Source organism: Grampus griseus, assembly GCF_964374135.1.
Source record: "Grampus griseus genome assembly, chromosome: 4".
NCBI classification, from domain to species: domain Eukaryota; kingdom Metazoa; phylum Chordata; class Mammalia; order Artiodactyla; family Delphinidae; genus Grampus; species Grampus griseus.
Genome location: NC_138997.1, coordinates 61,663,381 through 61,689,966, shown reverse-complemented (window position 1 = coordinate 61,689,966; position 26,586 = coordinate 61,663,381). Strand labels below are relative to the sequence as shown.

Sequence of the window (26,586 nt, the reverse complement as noted above, 5' to 3'; positions counted from 1 at the left end):
CACTGTCCTTTTCTGGAATATGTTAGGAAATATTTGAAAAAGTTTTTAGAGAGGGTAATATATATTTATTTGTGTGAACATGTCATATTTCATTTTAATTTTGATTATTGCATTTGATATTTGAATTATATTTTTAAAAGGGGATGATTTGTTTTAACAATGTTCATTGCTTTATCTCACTGTTACTTAATCACGAAGCAGTCCTCTGACAGGGATGCCTAAAATCCATGTGCTATCTCTACAGTAACAAATACCGGTCCATCAGTCTTTTCAAGGGCCATCTAATTTTAAAAAAATAATAATTTTCATAATTAACAACCCCTCTGTTAGGATTTGCTATATGCTTAACTTCTGCTTTATGAGGGCACATAATCTTGTGCTTACGCGCTGGCAGTTCCAACAATCTATCAGGTTCTTGAAAACAATGATCTTCTGTATTGCAGTTTGTGTCTCAACATGTAGCACACCACATAGCATATAAGGAAGTGTTAAGTCACTTTTGTTGAAGTCAAAAGTAAAGCTGTGAATGCAAAGTCACATGAAAACAGAAGCTCCTTGATCTGATATGAAGTGTTTCACAAGTAGATTACTATGGAAAAGCTGTATGTTTTTTTCCCAAACCAGCATACATTAAATGACAATATTCTAATTTATATATGCATATTTTTTCCTGAATTTACAAACTTTCAAGACTAAGATTATGTTCTCCTGAAAATACCTACATGTGGGAAGTGGGTTGTTATTAAAAGCTTTCTCACAAAGTTTTAATTTTTTTTTTTTATTTTTTTAAATTACATTGGACTTTCACTTGTTAAAATGTTGATTTTGCATAAATCTTTGAGAACTGACCTTTCTGGAGCAATTTTAGTCAAATACAGCAGAAAAGAATATAATTAACCATTAAATGATTCAGACAGCGTTGCTCAATTAGCCACAAGACTATGCTTGATCAACTCTTTCAGTACTTTAGCTGTACTCAGAACACAAATAGAGGAAAAGATGATAATTAACAGAGCATATAGGACTTTCTGATTACTAAATTGATGACTCTGTAGCTTCATCAAGAAGTTTATTCGTAATAACTTCTACTTTTTAACCAGTTTTACCTCTTAAAAAGGACAAACTATCATTACAATAATGTATTCACTTTTATATATCACCATTAATTGTGCAGATGGAAGAAATAAGTATTCCGTCATCTGAAATCCTGAAATTCTCTTCATTAATGTTTCCTTCTAATTAGAGGAAATTAATCTTAAAATGTTAAGTACACAAGGTAAATGATGTTTGAAACAGAAATTTACCTCTGAATTTCAACTGATCGTAGTTGAATTTTGGGTCATCATTACTTTATTCAACACTTAAGTTGATGGACTTAGATAAAGCTTTTCACATTCAATTGAAATTTAGGATTTGCTTGAATTTGCCCCCTGTGAAGATACTGCAGTATTTCACAAAAAACTTTTTTTTTTGCACTATTACTAATTTTTAAAACTATATTTTAGCCACTTTCTCAGGAACTCCTTAAAATGAACAGATATCTCCAGAATACTGTTTGTCCTGCTTAGAGAAATGAACATTAAATAGTAAGGAAAAATAACAACTTGAAATTTGTTTGACAGAGTAATTGCAAAGTGCAAACCAAAAATTGTTAATGAACTTTGTAAAAAAATGTGTTTACTAAAGACACAGAGAGACTATATAGTATACATAAAACAAAAAGACACATAGAATATATAGTTGCATATACATTACTCAGAATGGACAGGAAGTTTTCTGAGTAAAAATATATTATTTTACTAGTGAATAACCTTCAGATTGTAACTAAGATACAAATAAGCAATCTATATGAAAACATTCTTATAAATTCAGAACATGTTTGATATTTTATAGAATATCAAGAATTTTTGCTATGAATGAAATTGACATGATACTATAGATATGCAGAAATATCAGTTTTAATAAGGTTTAAACATTTTAAATTTAACTGGATTTCATTTACTATTTAAGAAATTAGATAATTGTTTTTTAGCCTATCAATTTTATTTCTTTATATACTACACTGGATTATTTAAAATGAGTTTTTGTTATGTCAAAATAATATATGTACGTATATACACATATTTTTCAATTTTTAGTATCATAACAAATGGTTCTTTATATGTTGCAATAACACATTTAGTCAATTCATTTTTAATTCAAAAAGAAAATAAACATTAATAAATTCTTTATAATTTTTACCATAGAAATTTTCAAAAATATATTCTTCTGAAATAATATGCTTTTTTAAAATAAAAAACAAAAGATACTTTATTATTATCCTAAAGTTTCATAACTGGAAAAAATCTATTTGCACATTGTTTTAATATAACATTACCCTGATGATATTGATTTTATTTTATTTATTTAATTTTTAAAACATCTTTATTGGAGTATAGTTGCTTTACAATGTTGTGTTAGTTTCTTCTGTATAACAAAGTGAATCAGCTATATGTATACATATATCCCCATATCCCCTCCCTCTTGCATCTGCCTCCCACCCTTCCTATCCCACCCCTCTAGGTTGTCACAAAGCACAGATCTGATCTCCCTGTGCTATGCAGCTGCTTCCCACTACCTTGAATAATAAGCTTTTAAATAAATACTTTACTCCCCAGTAAATTATGTGTAAATATAAATTTTATTTAGGAGTATAGCCTAGATATTATTTATTTTCTTATTACATATACATATATATCATATAAATATTATAAATATGAGTAGAGGGAAAATATGGTGAAAAATATGACTGAATATCTGATTTTATTATATGTAATTTTTGTATAGTTATATTATTTCAACATTGCAGACATAAATAAAATCTCAGTAGCCACTCTAAAACTAATATTTAATTTTTATAATCCTTCAATAAAATTAAATGTCCTTTAGTGACTAGAATATTTATTTATAGTATTTATTGCAAAGCCATTTCATTTCTATTCAATATGAAAATGGTAGTCTTTATATAATATGTATTAAATAAATGGTTATTTCTATACACTTGTTTTCTGTCTTATAACTTGAAATTCTAACATATGGAAAATATGAAAGAAAATTTAACATTGCAACTAGAGTTTGATACCCTATCAAAATAAAGAAAAAAAAGAAATATGTTTTATTAAAGTAGAAAATAATTCTGGTTTTATAGAACACACAATTTTCCATGGTGAATGGTCTTTCTGGAATATTTTTTAGGATGTATGATTTATAAACTAGGCGAGGATATTTTAGGACTAGAGAGGATCATGAAGACCACAGAATTAAAAGCATATATTTAAGAATAAAATAAAGCCTGGTGAAATGTATGATTACTTCTTAGATGACTTTGATTATGCTTTCCTATTGCAGGTTTGTGATGTCAAGAAAATAATCCTTGCATTCAGGAAAGTTTAGACTTAATACATGATATTAAAACATGATATTACTGAAATAAGGAAGCTCAAATCCTATTTAAATGAAGTGGTTTCTGTATAAATACTGAAGGACTATTTCAAATAAAATAGTGTTACCTATGGGCAAACTAATAAGTAATCATTAAGAAAACAATCTGTTAAAAACACTATGATAAGTTTTACTTTTTCTTTTCCAATTGTATTCCTTTTATTTCTTTTTCTTCTCTGATTGCCGTGACTAGGACTTCCAAAATTATGTTAAATTAGAGTGGCAAGAGTGGACATCCTTGTATTGTTCCTGATCTTACAGGAAATGCTTTCAGTTTTTCACCACTGAGAATGATGTTTGCTGTGGGTTTGTCATATATAGCCTTTATTATGTTGACATAGGTTCCCTCTATGCTCACTTTCTGGAGAGTTTTTATCATAAATTGGTGTTGAATTTTGCCAAAAACTTTTTCTGCATCTGTTGAGATGATCATATGGTTTTTATTCTTCAATTTCTTAATATGGTGTATCACATTGATTGAGTTGTGTACACTGAAGAATCCTTGCATCCCTCGGATAAATCCCACTTGATCATGGTGATCGTGTATGATCCTTTTCATGGTTGTTGGATTCTGTTTGCTAGTATTTTGTTGAGGATTTTTGCTCTATATTCATCAGTGATATTGGTCTGTAATTTTTTTTTTTTTGTAGTATCTTTGTCTGGTTTTGGTATCAGGGTGATGTGGCCTCATAGAATGAATTTGGGAGGGTTCCTCCCTCTGCAATTTTTTGGAAGAGTTTGAGAGGGATGGGTGTTAGCCCTTCTCAAAAGGTTTGATAGAATTTGCCTGTGAAGTCATCTGGTCCTGGACTTTTGTTTGTTGGAAGATTTTTAATCACAGCTTCAATTTTGTTACTTGTGATTGGTCTGTTCATATTTTCTGTTTCTTCCTGGTTCAGTCTTGGAAGGTTATACCTTTCTAAGAATTTGTCCATTTCTTCCAGGGTGTCCATTTTATTGGCATAGAGTTGTTTGTAGTAGTCTCTTATGATGCTTTGTATTTCTGTGGTGTCCGTTGTAATGTCTCCTTTTTCATTTCTAATTTTATTGATTGGAGTCCTCTCCCTCTTTTTCTTGATGAGTCTGGCTAAAGGATTACCAATTTTGTTTATCTTCTCAAAGAACCAGCTTTTAGTTTTATTGATCTTGCCTACTGTTTTCTTTGTTTCTATTTCATTTATTTCAGCTGTGATCTTTATGAATTCTTTCCTTCTATAACTTCGGGTTTTGTTTGTTCTTCTTTCTCTAGTTCCTTTAGGTGTAAGGTTAGATTGTTTATGTGAGATTTTTCTTGTTTCTTGATGTAGGCATATATAGCTATAAACTTCCCTCTTAGAACTGCTTTTGCTGCATCCCATAGATTTTGGATCATTGTGTTTTAATTGTAATTTGTCTCTAGGTATTTTTTGATTTCCTCTTTGATTTCTTCAGTGATCTCTTGGTTATTTAGCACTGTACTTAGTCTCCGCGTTTTTGTGTTTTTTACATTTTTCCCCTGTAATTGGTTTCTAATTTCATAGCGTTGTGGTCAGAAAAGATGCTTGATATGATTTCAGTTTTCTTACATTTACCAAGGTTTGATTTGTGACCCAGGATGTACTCTATCCTGGAGAATGTTTCGTGTGCACTTGAGAAGAAAGTGTAATCTGCTGTTTTTGGATGAAATGTCCCATAAATATCAATTAAATCTATCTGGTCTATTTAGTCATTTAAAGCTTGTGTTTCCTTATTAATTTTCTGTCTGGATGATCTGTCCATTGGTGTAAGTGAGATGTTAAAGTCCGTCACTATTACTGTGTTACTGTTGATTTCCTCTTTTATAGCTGTTGGTAGTTGCCTTATGTATTGAGGTGCTCCTATGATGGGTGCATATATATTTATAATTGTTATATCTTCTTCTTGGATTGATCCCTTGATCATTATGTAGTGTCCTTTCTTGTTTCTGGATGACATGATACTATACATAGAAAATTCTAAATGTCACCAGAAAACTACTAGAGCTAATCAATGAATTTGGTAAAGTTGCAGGATACAAAATTAATGCACAGAAATCTCTTGCATTCCTATACACTAATGATGAAAAATCTGAAAGAGAAATTAAGGAAACACTCTCATTAACCATTGCAACAAAAAGAATAAAATACCCAGGAATAAACCTACCTAAGGAGGGAAAAGACTTGTACTCAGAAAAGTGTAAGACACTGATGAAAGAAATCAAAGATGACACACACAGATGGAGAGATACACCATTTTCTTGGATTGGAAGAATCAATATTTTGAAAATGACTATACTACCCAAAGCAATCTACAGATTCAATGCAATCCCTATCAAATTACCAGTGGCATTCTTTACAGAACTAGAACAAAATATCTTAAAATTTGTATGGAGACACAAAAGACCTCAAATAGCCAAAGCAGTCTTGAGGGAAAAAAAACGGAGCTGGAGGAATCAGACTCCCTGACTTCAAACTATACTACAGTGCTACAGTAATCAAGACAATATGGTACTGGCACAGAAACAGAAATATAGATCAATGGAACAGGATAGAAAGCTCAGAGATAAACCTATGCACCTATGGTCAACTAATCTATGACAAAGGAGGCACGGATATACAATGGAGAAAAGACAGTCTCTTCAATAAATAGTGCTGGGAAAACTGGACAGCTACATGTAAAAGAATGAAACTAGAACACTCCCTAACACCGTATGCAAAAATAAACTCAAAATGGATTAAAGACCTAAATGTAAGACTGGACACTATACAACTCTTAGAGGAAAACATAGGAAGAACACTCTTTGACATAAATCACAGCAAGAGCTTTTTTGATCCATCTCCTAGAGTAATGGAAATAAAAACAAAAATAAACAAATGGGATCTAATAAAACTTAAAAGCTCTTATGAACAAAGGAAACTACAAACAAGACGAAAAGACAACCCTCAGAATGGGAGAAAATATTTGCAAACAAATCAATAAACAAAGGATTAATCTCCAAAATATATAAATAGCTCATGCAGCTCAATATTAAAAAAAACAAACAACCCAATCAAAAAATAGGCAGAAGATGTAAATAGACATTTCTCCAAAAAAGACATACAGATGGCCAAGAAGCTCATGAAAATCTGCTCAACATCACTAATTATTAGAGAAATGCAATTCAAAACTATAATTAGGTATCATCTCAAACCAGTTAGAATGAGCATCATCAGAAAATCTACAATAAACAAATGCTAGAGAGGGTGTGGAGAAAAGGGAACCCTCTTGCACTGTTGGTGGGAATGTAAATTGATACAGCTACTATGCAGAACAGCATGGAGGTTCCTTAAAAAACTATAAATAGAATTACCATATGACCCAGCAATCCCACTACTGGGCATATACCCTGCGAAAACCATAATTCAAAAACAGTCATGTACCACAATGGTCATTGAAGCATCATTTACATTAGCCAGGACATGGAAACAACTTAAATGCCCATCGACAGACAAATGGGTAAAGAAGAAGTGGTACATATATACAATGGAATATTACTCAGCCATAAAAAGGAATGAAATTGGGTCATTTGTAGAGACTTGGATGGATCTAGAGACTCATACAGAGTGACGTATGTCAGAAAGAGAAAAACAAATATTGTATATTAACACATATATGTGGAACCTAGAAAAATGGTACAGATGAACCAATTTTCAGGGCAGAAATAGAACACAGATGTAGAGAACAAACGTATGGACACCAAGATCGGAAAGCGGTGGGGGTGGTGGAGGTGGTGTGATGAATTGGGAGATTGGGATTGACATAGATACACTACTATGTACAAAATAAATAACTAGTAAGAAAAAATTATATGTTTATTTAAACCGAAGTACAATTCTGACAAACTTTTTGATAGCAACAATAATTAAGTTCTGTAATATGTCAGCTTAAATATAATTCCCAAGGCCCATAGTTAACTTTAAAATCTAGTATGAATGATAAGTATAATTTTGGATATCTGGGTAATTTCTAAGTAATATAGGAGGCTCAAACATTGGTCATGAGGTGTAGTCTATATCTAGCTTTGCTTCTTATTTTTATATATCATGAAGTAGGTAGATCTTTGTGTCAGTCAAATTACCACTAAGAAGGTATAAAATGTATGTGTGTAGCAGTGGGGGTTATTTCATGTGTTCTTATAAACTCTTTTGGTTTGTGTGAAATTGTGATTTATATTAAGAAATATATATTTTGTCTTCCTTTTGTTTCTGGCTCCTAAAACCCTTGGAACTTCCTAAGTGATGAGCGTAATAAAGGTGTCTTTTGTTATGTTAAAAAGAAAAAAAACCCTGTAGTGATCAAATGACAATCATATTCCCTTCCAAATAGTCACACATATTATTACATGAAAATTAACTATATGAAGAAAAGAGTTAACAAATGAATGATATTCTACTACCTATTGATTAATCATTCAGCTTCATAATCATAGGGAAAAGACTTAATGTATCTATGCATAATCCAAATTAATTTATATTCATTTCTTTGAAAAAGATGATTTTTCCATAAGTAAAAAAATTCTACATCAATAATACTGTTCATCAAAATATAAATGCAGATAAAGGGGAAATAAAAAGTCCATGTGATATATTTTAAATCTAGTTTGAATTTTCTTTTTTTTTTTTTTTTTTTTTTTTGGTAGAAAGGAAAGTTGTTTTTAATCAGAATTCTGGCAATCTGGGGAGATGGTGGACTCAGTGTCCAGTTTGAATTTTCTTAATTGCAGTTTGTAAAATGTTTCAGGGCCATATTTAAGTGATATAATTGCCTAATGATAATCAGAATAAAAAGTCTTGGAAGAAGTAAGCATTTATAGTCCATTGAAAAATTATTGCTTAAAACATAATTGGTTTCTATTTATTGATTTGCAGTGACAATGACAAGAACATTTACCAAAGTTGCTTTGCTTTTAGTTGTAAATGGAAAAGGTGATGTTTATGAATACTTCAATTATAAGTGCCATGAAATATATTTTGAATAAAGGCTCAAATATAGTGAAAATAGCAATGAAAGTGATAATAATAATGGGCTCAGTATTAGTAGTATCTCTAATCTGTTTTGTATATATGTACATATGTATATAATATTTATTAGTAATAAAAGTATATGTTATTCTATACTATTGTGGTGATTGTAAAATTGGCCACAATATTTTGCAGATCCTCCCATCAAGAACTAGAGTTTATTTCCCTGGACATTATATTTAAGCTAGCCTTATTATTTGATTTAACCAAAAGCATGTGTTGAAAGTGAGGCTGTGCAAGTCATGAATCTAAGACTCGACAGGTCATGTATTTCTATTCTTTCTGCCAACATCCTCACATAAAGAAGCCCGAGTTAGCTTCCCCAGTGATGACAGACACATGGCCCTGTTGCACCCTTTCCTAGAGCTCACTCCCAGATCAATCACCCAGCTACCTGGCAGCGGGCTTGAGCCCAGCAGACATCAGCAGATCTGCTGAACAACTATAAGCTAAACCAAATAACAGAATAATGAGATAAATAAATGGCCTTTATTTTAAGTTGCTAAGTTCTTGAGTATTTTCTCTCAAGTGGTAAAGAACTATTAAAAACATTAATCATCTAAGGAGGACAAGGAAAAGAAATTTATCGCTCAACCATTTCATTGTACAGATTACAAACAAATTCAGAAGGGTGATGTTTACTTTTTAAAATTGTACAGGTTTGTAAATCACCTGCGATGTTAACTCTGTTGTGTAATTAATTTTTGGCTTTTTTCTACTGACGATGTTAAAGAGATATGTCAATTAACTTTAAAAAAATACACTCAAATGTCAAATTCTATATGCAAAAATGAAACTAACATGGTACCACTGTGAAATATGTCATATGTTTAGTTTTATAATAAATCTGAAACTATTCATGACTCCATAAATATTTAACCTTAATATTCAAGATACCTAGTATTTGCTTTTGAAAGATGCACAATGCAGTTAAACTGAATTTCAGCAAAAACCAAAACAATACAAAACAAAAAACAGTAACAAAAAATATAACCAAAATCTTATACTGCATAAGATCTTAAAACGTGAGGTTTTTTTCCCCCTGGTGATTCAAGGAAATCCACAGTTTAAGATTCATAGTATCTCTTGGGAAAAGAGTTATTATGGGTGGCCAGTTTTCTAGAAATGTAGGATTTTACCTACCTCTTTATGCATCAAATATTTAAATCCATCCACTTTGAATAATTTTCTTTCTAAAATATATTTATTGCCCTACCAAAAGAAGGATAATTTTAATGGTTCTTAGAAACTGAATATCTGTGGCATATTAGTTATTTTAGCAAATATTTGTTCTATTCATCATTTCCACTTCTCTAGAAAGTGATGCTGGTTGTGTTGGACTTGGCTCTTTGGCTTGCTTTGTACAATGGAATGTGGACAGATGAGGCAATGTCAATTTCATGCCTTAGGTCCTAAAAGGCATTATGAGCTTTCACGTGACCATCTGGGAGCTACTGAATTCTACCATGACAAGTACATGTTCTGGAAGCTGGCTCTCATTTCTTAACTTTTCCCTTCATTCTCTTGCTACAGTGTCACTTCTCTTTTTTGCTTATAAACCAGGCATCCAGTATTGTTTCAACTAAGTAAATCTGTGAGTAGAATTTGAATGAGAAATTGGGGCTCCATATATGATTAAAGTGAATGAAGTTTGGAATATGAATTTTGGAATAAATAACTTCATTGCAAAGAGTCTGCTTACTCTGGTAGATTTATAATTGCTCAAAATACTTGTTGTCCTTCCGAGGGCAGGCCTTCTAGAGGGAATAATCGGTATCTCTACCATGTTGAACTCAGCCCTGACACAGATTGACCAGTGAAATATGAGAGGAAAACAAATGTTTAATGTCCAAGCAGAAGCTTTACAAGCCAGAGTGTAGCTCACCAACTGCCATGGACTGAATGTTTGTGTGTCCCCAAATCCAAATGCTGAAATCCTAACCCACAATGTTATGTTATTAGGAGCTGGGGGTCTTTGGGAGGTAATTATGTCATGAGGGTGGAGCTTTCATGATGGAGTTAGTGCCCTTATGAAAGAAACTCCAGAGAGCGTTTAGTCTTCTAAATAAAATAAGAGAATGGCAGTCTGCAACCCAAAAGGGGATCCTAACCAGAACCTGACCATGCTGGCACCCTGATCTTGGACTTCAAGCCTCCAGAACTGAGAAGTAAACTTCTGTTGTTTAAAAGCCACCCCGTCTATGTCACTTTTTATAGTAGTCGAAACTAAGATGCCTCCTGTCTGTTCACTCTACTTGGAAACTGACATGATAATGACAATGACAAGAGCTGCTTCATCAACCTGGTTACAGAACAGAGAGCTCAGAGCACAGCCACAGCTCATCCACACTGGCATGCCACGAGTGAGAATTAAACCTTTGTTATTGTCCATCATTGATTATTTGGAGTCATTGCTTAATCTAGACTGAAAGTCACTCTTACTTGTTTTATAAAATAAATTTTACTTGTTCAAAAATTTGTGGGACTTTTTTTTAGATAACTAGATTAAACCTATTGATGTGGAAGGACTCCATATCTTATAACCTTGATAGATTTTATATGACTTCCAAAACATCAGAGATCACTTCAAATTTTGAAGTGATGGTCATAAACTTCTTTTTAGCTACTTCAAGATTTATGTTACAGTTTTTAAAATGTGGAGAATGTGAAATGAGTTTCAAGAAAAAAATAATTAGGGAGGAAAACCAACTTTAGAAAGTTTATATTATTAATTAATTGTTTGACATCAAACCACAGAGATAGATGCTACAATTATTTCTGCATCACTGGCTCACTGCCTTCATAAATGCTACTACAGAGTGCCAGCCACTGAAAGTGATTGCATTACTTTTCAAATTTCACTGTGTATTGCATGTTCATGGACAAATTCATCAACAATTAAACAAATTCTGAGTATATTTCATCTTAGAACAATGAAACATTTATTATTTAATATGCCTGAAAATCTAAAAAATGTTTGATGATTAAGTGAGCCATGAAGCTTCAATACCTTCATTACATCATTTTACATTACGTCCTGGGTAAAAATAAGACATGCTTTATCTGTAAAGCTGATCTAATGCATTCTCATGACTTTGAATGCCATGTATTTTCATACCCTCAGGTGTATATCTCCAGCACTAACTTGTTTTCATAGCTGCAAACTTATATATACAACTAGATATTTAATACATTTACATGGATATCTGACAGTGATCACAAATTTAAACATCCAGAACTGAATGCTATGTGGGTTAAGCCAAGAACTGTTTCTATTCTATTAATGGCACTAATATTCAAAGAGTTTTTCAAACTATAATCTTTTTTATAAATGATGAATTTTCAACTTTGTTATCTGAGAAATTTCAGAGTTCTATTGATCCAACCTCCTATATTTAGAATCATCCCCCTTCTGCTGCCTATTTTATTCAATATCTCCTACTAGATATACACTAAGTACTCATTAAATATTCACTGAAGAAATTAATATCCAGTGAATAGGTGGAGCATCTAATATAGTCAATTTATTGAATTATCTTCTTTGTATAATAAGATATTTTATTAACCTGTTTTACAGTTTTCTGTGTTTATTAAAATATTTTATTTAAAATTTGTTTCAGGTTTATTGAGGTAAAATTAAAAATTAAATGATAAGATACTTAAAATGTACAACACGATGACTTGATATACGTATTCATTACCCCAGTGAGTTAATTAACACATCCATCACCATACATATTTACTTTTTTGGTTTTGATGAGAACATTTAAGTTGTACTCTCAGCAAATTTCAATTATACAATACAGTGGTGTCAGCTATAGTCATCATGTTATACAATAGATCCTCTGGCCTTATTCATCTTATAACTGAAATTTCATACCCTTTTAACAACCTCTCTTTATTTCCTCCAACCCCCAGCCAACAGCAGTCACTTTTCTACTCTCTGATTCTATGAGTTTAACTTAAAAACAAAATCCACATATAAGTGATACCATGCAGTATTAATTTTTCTGTCTGACATTTCTTTTAGCATAATGCCCTTTAGTTTCATTCATACTGTTGCAAATAACAGAATCTCCTTCTTTTTAAAGGCTGAATAATATTTCATTGAATATATATACAATGAATATATATATATACACACAATATATTTACATATTTTCTTTATCCATTCATCTGTAGATGGACACTTAGGTTGTTTCCATAATACTGGAAATAATACTTTGTAAATAATACTGCTTTGTAACTAATACTTGGCTTCTGTAAATAATACTGCTATAATCATGGAAGTACAGATATCTCTGAGATAATGATTTCACTTCCATTGGATATATACACAAAAGTTCGATTATTGGATTATATGGTAGTTCTATTTTCCATTTCTTGAGGAATATCCATACTGTTTTCCATAGTGTCTGTGCCAATTTGCATTCCCACCAACTAGTGCACAAAGGTTCCCTTTTCTTCACATCCTGGCCAACACATATTATCTCTTGTTGTTTTGATGATAGCCATTGTAACAGGTTTGAGGTGATATTGTGGTTTTGATTTTCATTTTCCTGATGACTAGTGATTTTGAAAATCTTTTCATGTACCTGTTGGCCACCTGTATGTTTTTGGGAAAAAAGTCTATTTAGATCCTTTGTTTATTTTAAAGTTGGGTTATTTATTCTTTTGCTATTGAGGTATATGAGTTCCTTATATATTTTGGATAATAACCCCTTGTTGGATATATGGTTTGCAAATTTTTCTCCCATTTCATAGGTTGTCTTTACATTTTATTGATGGTTTTCTTTACCATGAAGAAGCTTTTTAGTTTGAGTAATCCTGCCTTACTGTAATCCTACAGTTTTAAATAGAAAAGGAAACATTACACATATACATGTATATATATACATATATATATGTATAACTGTTTTTCCTCTCTCTTTCTCTTTGTTATATTTTTCTAATGATGAAAGGATCACTAATATTGAAATGACAGAATCATGACTCTCATCTTTAATTCAAGTTTCATTGAATGCACCTGTCAGAATAGTTTAGGTTGTGTTGCAAAACTCATTGGTTTGAAACAACATATGCTATGTTTTCACATGCACTACATGTATATCACAGGTTGACTGATGCAACTACTCTGCATTTTCCTTAGTCTAGGATCTATATTGACATAGCAGACAACATATGGAAATTGCTTGTTTCCAAGGCAAAAGTTAGGGGGAAAAATGGTAGTGAAATTAGATTAGGTTTTTAAAGCTTCCCTCAGGAAATAAATACATGTCTTTCACTCTCATTTCACAGAACAAAATCCGTTACTTTGAAGAGGTAGGCAAGTTTAATTCTACCATGGTTCTGTGTGAAAACAAGAAAAAATCTTAATAAACAGCACCAATATTTACCAGAGTTTAATATTTACCTTCTGATCAAATAGTTGGTCCCCTATCCTTTACTCATGAGTATCCTTTACTCACCCCTATCATTTACTCAAAATACAACACCATGTCCTCACAGAAGCAATGAAAAATTCTTTTCAATTATGGTATCAATCTCAATGTCCAAGATGTCTGAATGATGTGAGGTATTATGTACTTATGCAACTCAGAGACCTATGAACTAAAAGACAAGGTATCTGCTCTCCAAGAGCCCACTTCCTACCCATGGATGTTGAGAAACCAAAAATGCTTTTAATGCTTCTAAAGTCAGTGTCCAAAATGATTAAAATTTTATTATCTAGAATATTCTAGAAGGCCATAAAACCAGGCACTATTTCCATCGTTTCTCTGTGTGTCTTAAGTAAGAATACACAATGCATGTTATTTTACTCTCATGATAGATAGATAGAGGTATATAGATATAATGTTACATATATATTTCAAACATTATTTTATACATGCTAGAGAGAGAGAGAGAGAGAGAGAAGAGAGGGAGGGAGGAGAGAAGAGAGGAAGGCCAGAAAATTTAGTTTTTTTCAGGTTGGGGGAGACAGAATATGAAATATAATTCATTTTCCCTGCTTTACATAAGACATAGGCTTTCCATCATTGACCAAGAAAGACATTAGTTTCCTAAGCACATGACAGAAATAAAATATAGTCAGCTCATCAGCTATTGAATAAATATAAAATCAACTATTTTGTTACATGAATTACAAAGTTACCTCTATCACCATTGTGATCTTATATATAGTGTCCATAAAATCATGATCGCAAATAATAATCAAAATTCCTTCCCTACTGCATATGTCAGGCAGTTTAGTCTCTGTTCCTCATGGTCCAGAAGTGGTAGCTATTAGGCACGATAACATTATCGTTCTCCTCATTGTTGTACAGTTAACATTTTTTTGAAACTTTTATCAGTTTCTTTTGAAACTAGAAAAATTAGTCTTCAGTAGTTATGCAGGGCATAGGCTTCTAGAGTACACTCATCTCACAGACTTAAATGTAGAAAAGGCAAGCACAGAATTCGTAGTTCCAATTGACAGTTTTAAATGTAAAATGTTTTCATTAAATACACCACAACATAAGAATAAAAAGTATTTTACAGGTAAGGAATTCTACCTCTGGACATATGTTTTCTGGCTTCTGTAAATTGAACAGACTCTAGGTGACAAAGTGATAATGCAATAACAAAACTATTTCACCTGCAATAACAAATGCCAAATTCTATTTCACCTGGCAATATTGTGGAAACTCTGTGGGCTATAACTACATCTGATAGAAATAGTATATTTTTAGTATATATAGTATAGTTACTCTGTTTTGCTACATATACTGTGGGTGTTCAGTGAAGAATCATGCAGAGTGTAGATCAGTCCATATGTTAGAGATGATGGTAATTTAAACTTGGATGGGTACAGTTCAGTAAGGAGATATATTGTGTATAGAATGAAGTGATTTACTGATTGATTGCATGTAGTAAAAACAGGGAGAGATTCTAGAGAGTCAGCAGCTTGATAAACTGGCTCAGGTGAGACTTTCTCCATCAGTTCATTAAAGAATTATATTCATAGGTGAATTCTCTATTGATGAGGACACTTTGATCATGTTGCAAACACTTGCTGATTGTTGGCCTCTTCAACTTCCCAAATGAATAACTTTGAGGCAATAAGCAGATATGGAAAAATTGCACATTCCATCACATACACATTATGCATCATTTTAGTGAAAAGTAGTACGTGTAAATAGAAGAGCCATAATCAGGCAAAGAGGAAATGAGTGTGTTTCTATACAGAAGTAAAGCTAACCTTTGAGTCCAGATTTTTTTTCTATTATAATACAGAACAGCCTCAATATCAGTTAACTAGAAAATTAGGTATTTTAGCCAAATTGTACTTACGTACTTAAACTGACATGGAGCATTAAGTTATTGAATTCTATTATCAACAAAGGCCTAGGAAGACATTATGTCTATACGATGCCAGAAATGCCAACTGAAAAGTAAAAGCAAACAAGTAAATTTATGGATCTATTTATTTATAATTACAAAAAACCTATTTGATTTCTTTCTTCCCAGTTTGAAATAAAGCCAGTTTTATTTTAGCAATCAACACCTCAGGGTTTGTGGCTATTCTTGCTGTTTGTGTTCTTATCATGTCAAGAGTTAAAAGAATTCTACATAAAATAGCTCTTTAGATAGAAATAGTTTCTCAGGGATTTTAGAGTGAGAGCTTTTTGAAACTTTTCTATCTATAAAAAAGTAGTAGCCTATATCTGAATGATTGCCTCAGGATTCTATGTTAAAGTTGTGATTAAATTAAATTCAGACTATTACAGGATTTTATTAAATAAAGTTTATGAGAAGCAGATAATAAATATATATTTAATGGCACACAGATCAGTATTGACAAGTAAAGGGCTCAGTTAGGCAGTAATTCATCAAATGTCTTCTAAAAGGATATTACTAACTACCTCACATTTTGATTTTTTTTTAAAAAATCAAATAACCAATAATTACAATTCAGAGACACCCAACATGAAGTAATATTACATGGTTATTTGGGAGGCAGTAAAAATGTGTAATGAGAAAAAAAACTACAATAAGAAAAAAAGGAGAGGTAATAATTCAGTCTTTTTACAATATGATGTTAGAATGATGAGTTTATAAGAAGGCAGAAGTACAGCATTCCTTGGTTTAAGAGTAAGATCAATTCTGAAATATATGTTAGCTAGATGTAGTAGGCAGTTCAAAATAAATCTGTCTAAAAGAGAACTAACCTCTCATAGGAAAATAAATGTGTGTGACATTCATAGGCTTCATAGGCTTTATGTGGTGACAGACTGGTGGGCTCAGTTTACTTAGTTGAATCCCAGTAGATCAACAGGGATTGAAAATTATTTAATGACTGTCAGTTTAAAAATTCACTAATAAAATATAGTATACTAATGGTGAAAAGTGTACACATTTGAAGTTCTTAAGTAGGTAGGGAGTTCATCTTTGCCTTCCTTCCTAAATTCTCCAGAGGTGTGCTTATAGCAATATGCTTTCAGTTAAAGCCTGAAAGGCCGAGGATGTAAGGCATTTAGAGGAGATAATTTCTACTTTAGGAGATTGCCCTTTACTGTTAGAGCCATCCCCAGGATGATCGTTCAGTGTGCTGGGACTCCTTATAACAGGAAGAGATTTCTAAAGCCACTTTCTTCAATAGAAGAAAAAAAATCATCCATCTGTGCTCAGCACTTTGTTCTTACCTCTACTTTAGCTTAGGTTATATCATCTTGTGTTGGACTATTTACATGTAATTATCCATTACAATATGGTGAACATTGGAAGAGGAGGGAACAGATTTTGTGTGGTTTGGATTGGTTTCTATGCTGATGTTCCTAGTGTCTATTAAAGGGCCTACCAACTAGAAGGCTGGTATTCTTCAACGTATATGAAGAAAAACAGGGAAAAACGAAAGTAGGAAGGAGGGGAGGAGAGAAATGGAAGGCAGGTGCTGTTCTAGGATTATGCCCCTGCAAGACGTTCTTGTAGGTACTTGATAATAGTCAATTGAAATCATTTTAAGGGTAATATTACTTCAAACAATGATTGCCTCAAAACCTTTGAGCTCATATCATGTAGCCATGCAAATAACATAGCTTTACATAGCTTTTACAGCAGAAAGTAAAATGCAAGTACATCTTCTTAGCTTAACTGTAAATAAAAACAGTTTTCTTAGATGGTGATACAATTGGAAAGTGGAAAAATATAGACATAATTTAGTTGATTATATGTAATACTATATATTAGTTTTGTAAATTCCCCTCATGAATAGTTTTCTAGAGTATATTTGTTTTTTTCTCTACTATTAAATTGACATGAAATGTTTGTATATCCTTTGGTATCTTTCATGGTATAACATAGTATAAGTAACCAATGCATATTATTTGGAGTATGAGAGTAGGATACAGAATTCTAGAAACTGATACTACAAAGATGGGTCCCTGTGACTATGTTTTCTAATGCTAATGCTTCCTAATCATTTCAGAAAGGGATAATAATAGCTATCATTTTTAAATGCCTAAATTTTTATAGTCATAATAGAAAAGTATCAATTCAGTTATTTTCCCACTTTAATGGAATAATAATATTTTAAAATATATTGCCACTATCTAAAATACAATGTTCATTAGCAGAAAAATAACCATGTGGCAGACAAGGTGTTACATTTTGCATACAAATATAAAATCCTTAGATACTCCTGGAAGATAGATATTTACCCTACTTTGATTTGTAATTTACCCTACTTGGAAAACCAAGACTCAGAGTAGTTAAGTAATATGTTAAGGTGATAAGACTTTAATGATTTGCAAAGCTCAAGTGCAGACACAAATATGTCTGACTTCAGAGCATACACATTTTTACTACATTGTCTCTCATCACATTATATATTTGGACTATATATTGTGACCAAATCTATATAATAGGTCTACATTTTCTGAGAGAAATATAAGTCAGAGCAGATAATATTAAACACTGATTTTTTTGAAGTTAGAACCACATGCTGTATTACGGAATTCTCAAGTATATATAAAAGAGAGGTTGACATTGGAGATCCTCTGGGTTCATATAAAATGATTACATTACTTACCTCTTTTGGGAGGAACTATTTATTTTAATTTCTTAATTATTAATGATGCAAAAATTTGAGCATATTTTGTCTTTATTATTAAAAGGATTTTAAAAGGAATTTAAAATATTTTTAATTTCTAGGTTTGACTATTAAATAATGCTATTTTATATTTATATATATAAAATAGAATGTGTAAGATCCTTCCTACCTCTGTCCTGAAACACATTGTATTGGAAGTCAGATGCCCTAATCATGAAATTAAATAGAACATGAGAATCTTGGCTAATGGAGGTCATTAATCTTTCACATTATACTGTATAATAGTTAAGAGCAAGGCACAGAATGTGTATTAGCCAGGTTCAAAGCTTGGTTCTAACACACACTAAGTTCTTCTTTTCGAGTCTCTGTGCCACCTTTTCTTCATCTACACAGGGGAAGAATAATAATATCTAAATCCTTTTGTAGAAAAAGATAATAAGGGGCAGAGGTATTAGACCATATCCAAGGAAAAAGAAAAAACAGGCCAGAGTTATATTAAAATTGTAGTCTATGTAAATCCAAAGGTCATAAATTTTCAATTATATCATTCTGCATCATAAGAAATAGGATGAAGGGGATGGGGGTGGAGAGGAGAAAAAAGGGGACAGGCATGGGAAGAAGAGAGCAACAAAACAGAGGAGGAAACGAGGAATAAAAAACAGAAGAGAAGGAGAAAGGAGTAATGGAAGAGAAAGAAGATATTGTTACTTGCTTACACATGAAATTCTGAAAACTGCCATTAGGCCATTTTAAGGCAGGTGCTATTCTCATTTTACAGATGAGCAAATTAAGGCATAAATATGCTAAATCGCATGTACAAGGTGAAGTATTAAAAGTGGCAAACTCAGACATTAAGAATTCTCAAGTTTTCTAACCGAAGTATTAAAAGTACAGTTTTTATGAAATCTTACTACCCTATTATTCTCTCTACAGTTTTCTGGTGAACATTGGTATTTTTATCATTAAAAGGATAGGAGAATTTTTGAGTACTTTATTTTATTCATAAGAAGCCTTTAAAAAACTTTTGAGAATTTTTACTTAGCGTATATAGGTGATAGAGGGCTCTTGAGGTCAAGTTCCTTGAAGAAAAGATTAAAGAACAAAGAATGTGATGATATTGGAAATGTTTATCAACCCTAACATTTTAGAGTTCTTTCCTTGCTCTTGAATCATCCACTTGTCACTAGATAAGCTTCTGACATTTTAAAAAATAGAAGTGAGACAGGAATAGTTAGCAACTGGAAATTATTCCATTTTACACTGTTAAATTTTTAAAATGTATTTTTCATATACATTTTTGATGTTCCAAAAAATAATTAAGGTGATATTTAACAATATTTTTAAAAAATATGCTCTCCATTTTCATCATTCTTTATAGTTATATTATTTTAATTATTCATGGGAAATAACTACATCAGTTAAATATTCCCATCTGCATTTCCTTCTTTATGAAGGGCTTGTTAGCCTTTGTAATCAGAACATGACTATTTGTTAGTAAATTATACACAGTACAAAGTTGAATTCTATACATTTTTGTTGGGAGCAAGCCGAGAGGAATTTGGGCATTCAGTAGAATGATTTAATTAAATGTCCTTTTCTGTGAATATATTTACATTTATTTGATTGATAATTAGATTTAGAAAATAGTAAAAAGTACTTTCAAATATCATACTCCTCCATCCAAAAACTGTCACTGCTAAACATGAGTGCATTATCAAATCCATATATCCCTTGAACAGGCATCGATTTATTCAGTAAATATTGGTTAAACCCTTTCTTTGGGCCAAGCACTGTTTTAAATGTTGGAGATACAGGAGTGAAAATACCCAAAGCCCTGATTTTGTGAAACTGGAATAATAGGGGTAGACCAAATAATAACCAAAATGAAAAAAAGGAAAATAAGCAGTATGTTAAATAGTGATAAGTGTTAGCAAAGAAGTAGAACAGGGAAGAGTAATAGAGGATACTGGCAGATTTTGCAATTTTACACAGGTAAAGGGCCCCAAGGAAAAAGTGACAGGTAAGTAAAGACCTAAAGGAAGACACTGACTAGTTCTGAGTAGGGAATGATATTATCTGACATGATTTTAACAGGCTAGTTCTGGTTGCTATGTAGAGAATATATTGAATGTGCTAAGGACAGAGCAGAGGAAAGATTTAGAAGTGCGGGCATTAGAGGTGGTGAAAATTTGTCAGTCTGGATATATTTGAAAGTATCAAAGAAGATGGATTGTATGTGGGCTGTGAGATTAAGAGATGAGTCATGATGCCTCTAAGTGTTTGGTTTGAGCTATTTGAAAGATGTAGTTGCTACTTGTTGATTTGGAAAACTCTGTGGAAAATTTTTTTGGGAAGACCAAGCGCTCAGTTTTAGATACACCAAGTTTGAAATGCCTAGTAAATATCCAAGTAGATGGATAGATAGATGGATGAATACACAGATACATAGATAAATACACAGATAGATACATACATAGATAAATGGATTTGTATTTCAGGGGAAAAGAATAAGCTGTAGTTTTATGTTTATGAGTCATCAATATGCAGATGATATTTAAAGCTATAGGACTCCATAAAGTAAATGACTAAAGATGTGGAAAAGTCCTGATGACTGAGTTGGTGACAGTCCACACCTAATAAGTCAGATAATGAAGAAGCAGCAGGAGAAAAGGGAGAAGCCAATGATATGGGTTTTTAAAAAATGTGTGTGTTATTCTGGAACTCAAAGAGCAAACATGTTTTCAGGAGAAGGATGTGCTTAGCAGTGGCAGATGTTGACCATATACTAAGTAAGTGAAGCATGAGAACCGACCTTTGGATTTAGCAAGGTATTTATTACTGCCTCACTGGTGACCTCAGCAAGTTCATAGTCTGAGAAGTGATAGAGGCAAATGCCTGAATACAGTGGGTTCAGTATAGAATGAGAAGAGGAAAATGTGTACAGACAACATGAACACAATGAAAGTAAGGAGAGAAATGGGATAGAAGCTGGAGAAGATAATGAAGGCAGTAGAAGGATTTGTGGTTCTTTGGGGTGTGTGTTTGTGTGTGTGTGTAAGTAAAAGAACATGATTCATTATGTTTTCTTTAATCCAAGGAATTCATTTAATGTTTTTTTCTTATGAATATCTTGAGTAAATACTTTGTCCATTCTGAAGTTAAAGTTATAATATCTAGATGCAAACAAAATTTCTGAGATCAGCATATATTACTAAAATACATACATCCTACTCATATTTGAAAATTCATATCTAACATAAGCATTATACCAGATCATGTCAATAGGCAATTGTCAAGAAGTCAAATTTACAGACTGTGCCAGTATCACGAGTTTCATCACTTATTTTTTCTTGGATTTGTATGCAGATTAAATTTCTCTTTCCAAGTGATTATTAAATTAAAAAAATTAGTTTCCCTATTACGTTCAAGACACTATGCTAAATGTGTTACATATCTTACTCTTCACTATAGGCTTACAAAATAGATTTTATTAACCTATGTTCTAAATAAGAGTCCTGGGGATCAGCAATTCAGTGACTTTCCCAAGCCTTTGATAAATATGACTGATGTAGCAGGGATTCAGTCCAGGTATACTTAGTTCCAAAATATATGACCTTCAACCTTGACTACTTTATAACATTATAGTTACTGAAAGACAGGGACTAATTTATAAGCAACACTTCTTTTGTATACTGGGTAGAACCAAGTCTAATGAGAGGCAATTAACATGACCTTACGCTTAATATAGCTGTTAATTTGTCCAAGAAAAAAACAATATATTGGACAACAAACAAAATGTTTCTCATGTTTACAATCATTAAGCAAAAAAAAAAGTAAACTAATCCAGATTATTTTTTCTTTTAAATGTCTTGCCATTATTATGAGACACTATTATGAGACATTATTTATGAGACAGTCTTAAATTACAAAGCTAAAACAAGACAAAACAAAATTTGTGCTGCTAACAAGTCAGAGATTTGGATGCAGTAGTTTGCACATCAGATGGTGTTGATTGTGCAATAAAGTCTGTGAGGAATCCAAAATTAATCTCTAGCTAGTCTACTGAGTTTCCCTAAAGGTTTGCCACTGGAGATGCAATTACCAGGACTCTTACAGTTCAAGTGTAACCAAATCCTTACCTCGAAAGAATGATGGCTTTCTGCATGCTTAAATTTTGTGCAGTTTAATTAATACCTAAAAATGTAAAGCTCCATGTCTTAGCTTCAAATAAAATCTCAAAAACAGAAATGTTAAATGTACTAGGAAAATAATTAGTAGCCCAACATTTTCTCATTACTTTAAAGAGATTTTGTGTCAACATTTAGACACATATCAGAAAAGACACAACCAGCCTCATTTTAGAATTTTGGTCTTTGGAAATCCTTGACCAGTATAATATCTATTCCACTTATTGTTTTATTCCCCTTCATTTCATTGTTTTTTCCTTCTAAGTTTTAAATTTTCAGTAGTGAGAAACTGCAAACATCAACAACCTCTGGATGATAATTTTATTTTTAAAATTCTATGGATGTAGAAAAAAAACTTATGGTTACCAGGGGATAAGGGGGGGGGGGGATAAATTGGGAGATTGGGATTGACATATACACACTACTATTTATAAAATAGATAACTAATAAGAACCTGCTTTGTAGCACAGGGAACTCTATTCAATACTCTGTAATGGCCTATATGGGAAAATAATCTAAATAAAAAAGAGTGGATATATGTATATGTATAACTGATTCACATTGCTGTACACCTGAAACTAACAAAACATTGTAAATCAGCTATACTTCAATTAAAAAAAAAGTCTTATTCCTGTATGATATAAAAATACATTTTACTGAGATACTTAAATGGTAACATGCCTGAAGTTTATAATTTAAAGGTCTATTATACATAATTCATATTTATCATTTATACATGGCCCCAGTGGTACTATAGAAAAGAATATGATTTCGAGTTGCAAAGAAATGGTTTTGAATTTCATATTTGCCACATATGACCTACATGAACTTGTAAAAGGTCTGTATTTTTCATTTCCATATGTAAATAAAAGTTAATATTACACAAGTAATAGGCTGGTCATAGTGTTATAATTACTAAATAAGAAAGTATTATTATCTTCTTGGCAATTAAAAGCAAGTAAACAATTTCTTCTCTTTTCCTCTTATCTAGAAACACAGCTAGAGCATAGATAAATGGAATCAGTGATTGAACTTTAATTTTAGAACAACAGAAAAAACCTTATTCAACCTGTCTGTAAAGCAAAATAAAGATATGTCTTATTAAAAATGTCAATCTTTCTCATAATAAATTGAAATACTAATGTTTTTTCAAACTTTAGGAAAACTGAAAATGACTGGAATATTGTACATACACATGTATATCTACAATACACACATATATTTGTTTTTTTAATTTTGTAACCTAGGAAGTATATATCTTATCTTTCCTTAGTGAAACATTGATATGTGATATGAATATAGAGGAACAGCATATTAAGCAAGACTTTTTTTTAGGAACTTAAACATTGTAGTTTTGAAATGAGTTAACTTTTCATAAAAAGTGAAATGGTTATATTTCAAGACAGGTAAATCAATTATAAATAATTTTCAAATGACTAGATTTTATCACATATGCTAAATATTACTTTTAATAACTTTGGGGCCTTTTGCTTGCTGTTTTCTACAAACACTATTAAGACTGAAAATTTGAATATGCAAGGAAGTGCATGAATAGAAAGACATTTTGTCATGTAGGCTGAGAAGGTGAGCACTAAAATTTTACCTGCTGCCAATGGCCAATGTTAGGAGGAAAACCAAAACCTAATAATTATTAGCTACCATTTAAATTGAGTATGAAAATTCAATGAATATTTTCTACTGAAACAAAGTATATAAAGTATACTTTAAAGTATATTATAAAGTATCCATCCCACTCATCTTAAAATTAATATTAAAATCCAGAAATACATTTTGGTATTGCCTTATCAGCATTAAGCAAGTGATCAGTAATCTTTGGGGCAAAAAAGAGAATTTTAAATAAATAAATGAAACTCACCTTGTCCACAATACATATCTGCTTTCTGGTTTGAGCATCAAGTATTTCAATCTCAAAGTGAGTAGTTTTTGAATGTTTAACTGCTGGAGTTGATCTTAGAGGGCCTGCTGAGAGTATAAATTGCGACAAAGAGTGAAAATTTCTCAGGTCATTCTTCAGTATGGACCGTGTAGCTCCTGGGGAAGTTAATTCTCTCTTGCGTTCTGAAGCAAGGAACTTGTGCCTTTTGAACATTGTGTGAACTACCAGGAGAATCTGTCTTGTCAACAGGAGACACTTGCAAGTGTGTTCCCTTCAAACAAGTTAAATACTGCTGGTGAAACCTGGAAAGGTCAAGTGGCATGCAATTCCAAGAGTTCAGTTTTATTTAGCAGGCTTGAAAACAATGACTGATCTCTTTCTATATATAACACACTATTGTGAATTGCTGCAATGTAGATTACTTGACCAGCATTGGAATTATTTCTAGCTTTCTCCTTTTATCTCTGCTTCTTAATATGGCCAGTAGTATCTGAAATTCCAAAGTAAGATAAGAATAGACAAGAGTTTTATCTCTGAATTCTGGATACACTAATCTTTAAACACATATATTATTATTCACACATTCACATGTAGATGTATTTAAAATTAGCTTATTGCTATCTTATAGTTAGATTTTAAAATACCTAGTACATTATTACATAACAACATTTTTTGGTAAATGCTGCCTAGGATAAAGATTTGCGCCATGTTTTGAATGCACACATATACATCTGATAGAAAGCAGACAAGTTCTTCATTCCATACAGGGAGTAGAAAAATGGCAAATCATCTATGAGATTGGAATATATAGAGAGGAACTTTATAATTTAAGGAAAAGGAAGTAAACCTTATTTTAACATTTTTTGCACATTACATCATAAGGAGATCATTAAGTTTATATACAAAATCAGTACTAAACATCACATTTATCACAAAACTAGGTTATGGCAAATTCAAATAATCTCAGAATGAACACTGAAAAGTGATAAACAAATTAGAAAGAAGGATTTGTGAAAGATTCCTGGTACTCTGAGACCTGTAAATCTGATGAAGGAACAACTGACAAAAATCCAAACTGCAGTGTCACTGATTCAAAGGAATATTACAGGAAAATATTCTGGGATGTTATTTTCAATGAAAACATGAAAAGGGAAATGGCTACAACAGTAGATGGGGGAATCTAAATATCTACATTAAACTAATCTTTACTTTTATAATTAAATAAAATAATGTAGTTTTAAAAATTTGGACTACACATTATGTGCTGGAGATTCACTTACACATTGTTCAGTTATCATTTTCCTACTCTAGACCACCAGCACACTCAATATTTATTATTAAAAATAGAAGACGGATGTATGTGTATATATACTTGCATGCGCGCGCACACACACACACACACACACACACACACACAGTCAATTTTATCACCCCAGTTGTTCAGGACTTTAAACTTGGGATTACCCTTAACATTTCCCTTTCTCCCACACCTAAGATCTAATCCATCAGAAATCCAGAACACAATCTTGTCACCATCTCCATAGCTAACTTCAAAGCATCAATCTCACCTGTATTGCTTTTCCAAACTGATCTCCCTTTGTCAATATTGTTCAATTTATAGTCTCTTTATAAGGCAGCAGCTAGTGATCAATCCTTATATTAAAACAGGTAATGCAATTATCTGCTTAACGCACTGTTTGAGGATTCCTATTTTATGTAATGAAAAAGCCAAATTTCTCTGTAAACGTCTACAAGGCTCTGCATCATCAGCATTTTTTTTTTTTTTTTTTTTGCGGTACGCGGACCTCTCACTGTTGTGGCCTCTCCCATTGCGGAGCACAGGCTCCGGACTCGCAGGCTCAGTGGCCATGGCTC

General features: G+C 32.0%; 1 protein-coding gene across 1 annotated transcript in view; it reads right to left on the bottom strand.

Moving 5' to 3' along the window:
* TECRL (trans-2,3-enoyl-CoA reductase like) overlaps positions 1-25,008 on the bottom strand; it is a 93,835-nt gene extending 68,827 nt beyond the window's left edge. The window contains exon 1 of the mRNA XM_082652848.1: positions 24,691-25,008. Within this exon, the coding sequence (XP_082508974.1) occupies positions 24,691-24,924 (234 nt within the window). The 5' untranslated portion in view covers positions 24,925-25,008. The remainder of the gene's footprint in view (positions 1-24,690) is intronic.
* Between the last annotated feature and the right edge of the window lie 1,578 nt (positions 25,009-26,586).